The sequence below is a fragment of the Sceloporus occidentalis genome, unplaced genomic scaffold (assembly GCF_023333645.1).
Source record: "Sceloporus occidentalis isolate IW3139 unplaced genomic scaffold, rSceOcc1.0.p SCAF_130, whole genome shotgun sequence".
Classification (NCBI taxonomy): Eukaryota; Metazoa; Chordata; class Lepidosauria; order Squamata; family Phrynosomatidae; genus Sceloporus; species Sceloporus occidentalis.
Genome location: NW_028317110.1, coordinates 2,000,204 through 2,007,035, shown reverse-complemented (window position 1 = coordinate 2,007,035; position 6,832 = coordinate 2,000,204). Strand labels below are relative to the sequence as shown.

General features: G+C 40.2%; 1 protein-coding gene across 1 annotated transcript; it reads right to left on the bottom strand.

The window, feature by feature from the left end:
* Nucleotides 1-605: 605 nt before the first annotated feature.
* Nucleotides 606-6,469, bottom strand: LOC149281583 (tRNA-splicing endonuclease subunit Sen54-like; the record flags this gene model as incomplete). Its single annotated transcript, XM_089499152.1, has 10 exons — nucleotides 606-756; nucleotides 1,907-2,026; nucleotides 2,106-2,166; nucleotides 2,297-2,940; nucleotides 3,020-3,106; nucleotides 3,689-3,741; nucleotides 3,835-3,933; nucleotides 4,133-4,216; nucleotides 4,937-5,000; nucleotides 6,294-6,469. Coding segments are annotated over 10 exons (1,539 nt in total), but the record flags the coding sequence as incomplete, so codon positions are not given.
* Between the last annotated feature and the right edge of the window lie 363 nt (nucleotides 6,470-6,832).

The window sequence follows — 6,832 nt, the reverse complement described above, 5'->3', positions numbered from 1 at the left end:
AAAATGGTTCGAAGGAGACAACCTCTCTACCTCTCCTTTATATCACTTTAAGTCCTGCCGCATCACAGGAGAAAAAATACCTTTGTTGAGTAATTAAGTAACACTGAGAAAAAGTTTAACGTAAAAAAGAACTGGTGCACTAGAACACTGAGGTTTATTTGCTTCAAAGATTAAATCTGTCCACACACCACATTCAGACCTAGTTGTATCTCTGTATCTCACATCAATCTGCTCCTGTTTATGAATCCATTCGGACATCTTCTTAGATGGGGACTTGCGTACAGTTTTTTATTGAAAAAAGGACTCTGTTTTTCAATATGTCTAAACCTAGTGAGAATCAAAGTTTATATTCAAAGCACACATCCTCTGTCTCAAAGTGAAGATTTGCTGTGTTACCTTTGTAAAGTTAGACTATTGCCAAACTAGGTGTTATTCTCTTCTATAAAGCAATCCAGAAAGTAAGATGTTTTCCTCAATTCATAAAAACACAAACATGTCAACATTTTTAATCTGCAAAAATCTAAGAAATAACTAAAATTAGACAAAATATGAATATATGAATGTTGCAAAATGCAGATTTGCCCATTCTGGGCTACTCGTCCCTTTCAAGGGTACACATCCACAGGCAGCTTGAAGTCCTTAAAAGAGTAAAATGCTACTTCTCCACAGTCCACAAGGGCAAACACAACAGGTGCATCTCCACTTTTCATTGTTAGATGTTTCATTGTACGTAGGGAGGGGATCTGTTCATCAAAGCTGAAGACCAAAATAAAAAAATAGCACCAGTTACTTCGAAGGTATTTGGAAAAGAAAATATTGATTTCACAAAAACATTATAAATACATATTTGATGCGCAGTAGAGTCATCACAAGAAGAAGGCATGAATTCAACCAATATAATGGCATTAATCACAATTACTATAAAAAAGTAATTTCTTCCGGTGTATTTGTATCTATCTGCGATAGATTCTATATTTACAAATAACTTAAAACCAGATGATTTTTTCTATCCCCTATGCCATAATTACCTTCAAACAGTACACTGCTCTGTCCTTTACTTTCCAGATTAGACTTATCATCTCTAATAATTACCTTTGTTGCAATTGTGCTCAGGACATTAACACATCTATACATATAAAAAATTTGTCTCAGTGGGAATAGTAGGTTATGCTGGCAAGAGTTTAGAGTAACTAAATGTGCTATCATTCAACCTTTGCTGTATGCTCTGCCCAACATGACCAGGAACACATACTAAGGCTCTATCAGATTGTGCTAAGATGCGGTGTCATGTTGTGTGTATGGGTGAGGGAAGGGGAAGAGTTGCCTGATGGTGCTGTAAGCAGGAGGGGCTTCAGGAAAGTGTTGGGGGACCAGTCAGATAGTGTTGTGTACCCCGGGTAGAAGGTATGTTGGATAGTATTTGGGGTGGGGTGCTGCCAGATAATGTTGTGTGTGGAGGGAGAATAAAAAAAAATGTTTAAAAAGAGAAAAGAGAAGAAAGGAAAAGAAAACAAAACAAAAAAGAGGAAGAGAAGAAGAAAGGGGTGAGAGTGAAGAGAGAGGGAAAAACAGGAGTAGGGGAGTGTGTTGAAGATAGAAGAAAGGGGTAGAAAGAAAGAGACAGTCATTTTAATGGCAGACACATACTGTATGTTATTCAACAATAAAAAATACCTTAAATATTAAAAATTAACAGACTGTAGTTTGGAGTAGCCGTATTAGTCCAGTGTATAAGAATGCAAAAAAACATGTACAGGTTAGTTTTAAACTGTGTTTTTCACTTGCTTGGTCAGAAATGCTTTTGACTATTATTTTAAATACTGTTAGTCCAATAAAAAAGGTATTACAAGATTCTGCAGCATTCAGTTTTTTGGCATTCTTAAATTAACAGACTATTGGGTCATACCTGCGCACACATATCCGTGCATATGGTCTTCCTGGTCTGGATTTTCTGAATTCTGAGGTTCCATCAGCTTGATACACATCAAAGTCAATATGGTACACATTTGTTGCATAGTTCTGCTGCCTATTTAGGACAACAGACATTTACTAGGAGCCAAGTATTACTCTAATATAATAATATATATTTATTATATACTGCTTACCTCTCAAAATGATCAATAAGGTGGGATGGGCTCATTACTGTGATCTGTTCCAGAACAGAGGCTAGTGATGGAGATAAGACAATCTATAAATACATGCCACATGTCATATTAATAATGTCCTAATTGCGCAATTATAGGGATTAATGTATTTTTGTGTCTGAATGTGATTTTGTATTATTCATCCTTCTCACCTGTTGTTTTCCCATTCTCAGGCATCAACAAAGGATTCACAGTACTAGCCCAGAGATGGGGAGGTTTCTCTTTGTGGATTAGGAGTCCTCTGTTCTGCAGGAGGTTCTTGTACTCCTTCCAGTTTGAGCAGCTCTGAACCTTGGGGTCTGCATTGACACTGGTCTTAAATCTGCGTTCCCAGTCCCATTGCTCTTGCTCCCTTTGGGACATTTTCTCTTTTTTTAGATTTATTTTCTGCAGCCATTGAGATAAGTCTAATTCACGTCCTACTACATTTTCAGGTAGCAGTGCAAGGTCAGGTTTGGGGAGAAAAGTGTAAGAATGGGTTGGGGCACAGTTTGGAAAGAAAACATTGGAAAAGTCCCAACAAAAAGATGGCACATTTTCTATTAAAGTGTTTTCCAACTTGCCAGAAGCTTCACATTTGCCTTTTTCTTCTCTACCATCAAGGAGATACTTGTGGTTTGACTGTTCTACAGAATGTGTGCGCTCTGACGGATCATCAACTTTGCAAGATTCTTCTGTGGCATGGTTTCCTGCAATGGTCTCATATGTGGACTTTATGTTATCTAAACAGTGACTGTTTCCATCTTCTCCTTTGTCTGGCTGTACAGTGACATTCTGCTCTACACCAGCTTTTAACCTACAAGTACACAAACAAAGCTACATTCAAACCTTCTGAAGCATGCCTAATTATAATGATAGAAGTGACAATTCCTCACCCTGGGCTTGAGCTCCGTTTACGTTTTCGATGCAGTCTGCTGCAACTTTTCATATTTAGTTGCCTCTCATACACAGATTGAACAGAACTGCAGGAAAAGAGTAAAGTATGTCACTTTGTGAAACATAAATAGTGCTTTGATGTGGGATAAGAGATTAAAAGAGGGGAAGTAATTTTCAGAGTTAAGCTTGCTCATTAGGTGCCCAGGCAGCTTCTCCTAAAAAAACAAAACCTAGAAGCGACACGACAAACTGTACAGGGCACCTTTCCACAGCTCCATGACATGATAGAAGGCAATTGCTTTATTCTGCAGAGTCATAAGGTATAATACAAGTAAAACCAGGGAACATTCTATGTGCCCTTGATGTCATAGAAGGGAATTTTACTTACTTTTACATGGATCAATGTAATTATGATGCTTAATTTGTCAAGTCCTCCATGGCAACCAACATATATGCCCACTAGACTGGCACCAACTACGGCAAGTAAGAGTATAAAGGAACGAAAATGTGACTGTGATTGTTTCAGTAAGTTTAGTTAAAGAGATTAGGTATACAGAACAGAAATAAACTGATAAACTGTTGATAGGCTGTTGGTTAAAGGACCTAGCGGCGTGTTTAGTAAGGCAAACCTGTAGAATATACCATAAAAAGAAATGTTATACACTTACCTGGGGTCAAAGCGATTTACAATGTAGCCTAATCTTTTCAAATGACTATACACCTGCAAATAAACAAAACACAGGAAAAGTGACAGATTTGTAACAACACGCTTTGAGAGATTATAAAAGACTGAACATCCAATTTTTACATATACCTGATATTGCAGCAGGCTGATTGATCGACCAGTAAGCAACCTTTCAAATGCTTCCTGAACAGACAAAGGCAGGTTCCTGTGGAATAGCTGGATGGTGCCCTATTAAGAAAAATAATATATTTAGGCGAATGTCAACAATAAGTCATTTAAAGCTGATCTACATGAGTAGGGGAACATGTACAGATCCAGATGACAACTGCCAATTGAATAAAAGCTAATTGGTACTCCACAGCATTAGTGAATAATGAACCACGTTAGAGACATGTGATGTTAATGGTTTAAAAAATGTGATACTCACGCACTCCAGCAAGTAAACAGCTTCTTCAGGTAAAAGGCACTGTTTCCCTTGGTTTGTGAATCCCATGGTCTGCCAGAACTTGCCCTGGGAAGTTAAAGGTCCACTTAGCAGATAGTATCTAAGAGCACTTTAAAGATTAAATTATACACTCTCTAGCAAAAACAATAATTGTAAAACAATAACCCCATAGACCAGGATTATAATACTTGGGGGTAAAAAGTTTCAGCCATACAAATACACATATGAATACATACAAAACAAGATTCTGTCAAAAAAGGGTAAAAAAGATTGATACTGGTTAACCACCACCACCCACAAAACAAAGTGTCTGGATGTGTGTGTGGGTATATAAGTATGTGTTTGTTAGTGAGGGTGTCCAGCTGCGTTAACATCAGTGTGTGTTAATGTGTCTGGTTAGTGTGCATGTTAGTGCGAGTGTCTGACTGTGTGTGTTAGCACTGAGTGCCAGGTTGTGTTGATGTGAGTGTCTGAGAGGGTGTGTTAAGTATTCTCAGGATGAGTTGTGTGTGCTTGTGTGAAGGTCCATAGAACATCCTTAAACTGTTCACCACAGACCTCAGTAAATGTCCACCATGAGCAATGTCTACCCCTAGATTTGGACATGGTGTTGGTAGGGGGCAGCATTTCATTCCTGCCCCCTACCCACACCAGGCAGCACCTGACCTAACCTGACTCATAAACTAATCTCAATAAACATAGTTCAAAAATTACACATGACGCAGTCAACATTAGCTGCTAATCTGGGCTAAAGTAATACTTTGGAATTTTTGATCAATCACTTACGGCTGGGGATGTCAACTCCACAAACAACTCCTGAGGTTTCCAGACACCACTCACAAGGCTTCCCCTGAAAAACATCAACAAAGAAAGTCATATTTCACTGATATGCAGTAAAACTGTGCAAACAGGGAAAAGAAAAAATGTCGGTGCGCTAAGCTAGTCTCAGGCTCAAATAATACAAATGTATAATATGAGGCCTACCAAACAGTGTGAGCATGCTGCAAATACAGTGTGTTGGCTGTACAATGTATACAAAAAACAATATACTGTCTGCGCTTCTCACCCTAATAAAGTTGGCAACAAATATATAAACATAATATAAATGAGAGGTTTTGGTTTTATGAATTGGCCAAAGCATAATTAAGCTCACCCGCCACGTCAAGGCACACTCAATAGTGTGCCCACTATGTAGGAGGTGAGAGTAGGATCTCACCCTATTGAGAGTGTGCCTTGATGTGGCGGGTGAGCTTAATTATGCTTTGGCCAATTCATATAACCAAAACCTCTCATTTATATTACCGTATTGGCTCGGATATAGGCCGCCCCCTAAAAGTTTGGTGCTTTTTTAAAGAAAACGTTTTTTCTTTAAAAAAGCACCAAAAAAATATGCTGCCACTCTGTCTCCCCCCCCCCGAGATATGCTGCCACTGTCCCCCCCCGAGATATGCTGCCACTGTCCTCCTCCTCCTCCCCCCGCCCGAGATATGCTGCCACTGTCCTCCTCCCCCCCCCCCCCGAGATATGCTGCCACTCTGCCCCCCCCCTGATTTACCAGAGGAGACTCCCGGGTGTCTTGCGGGGCCGGCGGGGGACATCTACGCAATACGCGTACACAACTTCCGGTGCCGGCACTCAGCTGGCAGGGGAGGCTGTCTAAGCGTATCGGGGAGTAGGATGCAGGTCCCCTGCACCGCTGCGGGGGATCTGTATCCTAACCCTGCCCGGCGCCCGGGACATGCAGTCGGGCGCTAGACCCCGAATATAGGCCGCACCGTGGGACTTAAAGTGGGGGGGGGGAAAGTGCGGCCTATATTCGAGCCAATACGGTATGTTTATATATTTGTTATATAAGGGTGAGAAGCGCAGACAGTATTTTGTTTTTTGTATTAAGTAAAACTGTGCCTATAAGTGGGCTGCTCACACATTTACACACGCACACAATATAGCAAGTGAACCCAGAATGCAATTTGTGTGCTGCATTGTAGGAGCATGTATACAGCACACTCTTTAGGTGAGAAATACTCTCTTCTGGTGTGCATCAAGAAACATTGCAGGTTCAAACAGACAAGATAGACAAAAAATATACATAGAATTTAGTGGCAAAACACATTCTATAAAATAAAAAAAATTAAAAACGTACAAGCGTTCCACGCGCTCCTCTCTCAGAAGTTCCCACTGCTCTTTACGACAGAGATGCAGCTTCTCGCTTTGCGCCTCTGAACCATCAGGTAAAAAGTCCTTCTGTCCATGGGCGCGCTGGGGCAGGCTTTTCTCCCGACTGCGTACAGCAAACAGCTCGGCTGGGCTGTGGATGAAATATATATATATATAAAATTATATCTAATTGTATTATAAATTTTGTGCTTTGTTCATAACCTGTGTGAACTAAATATTTTGGACAACTACTGTTATTTCTCGCATTGAATAAAATATCTAGAAAACAGCAGCTGATTGGGGATGGTTAGGATGGTAGCTCTGGCATTTGAAGGCTGCCGCCGACAGCCACACAGGGCAGCAGGCATATTCAGCTGCCAGCCGGATGCTCCAGCACCCAATCTGCCTCTGTAGCATGTGGGTCTGGGATTAAATCACTGCAAAATATTCATAATTAGTATATTTGTTTTGTATGTTGAATGGAGGTCTAATTACCTTAATTCCACATTTAATAAACCGTGACAG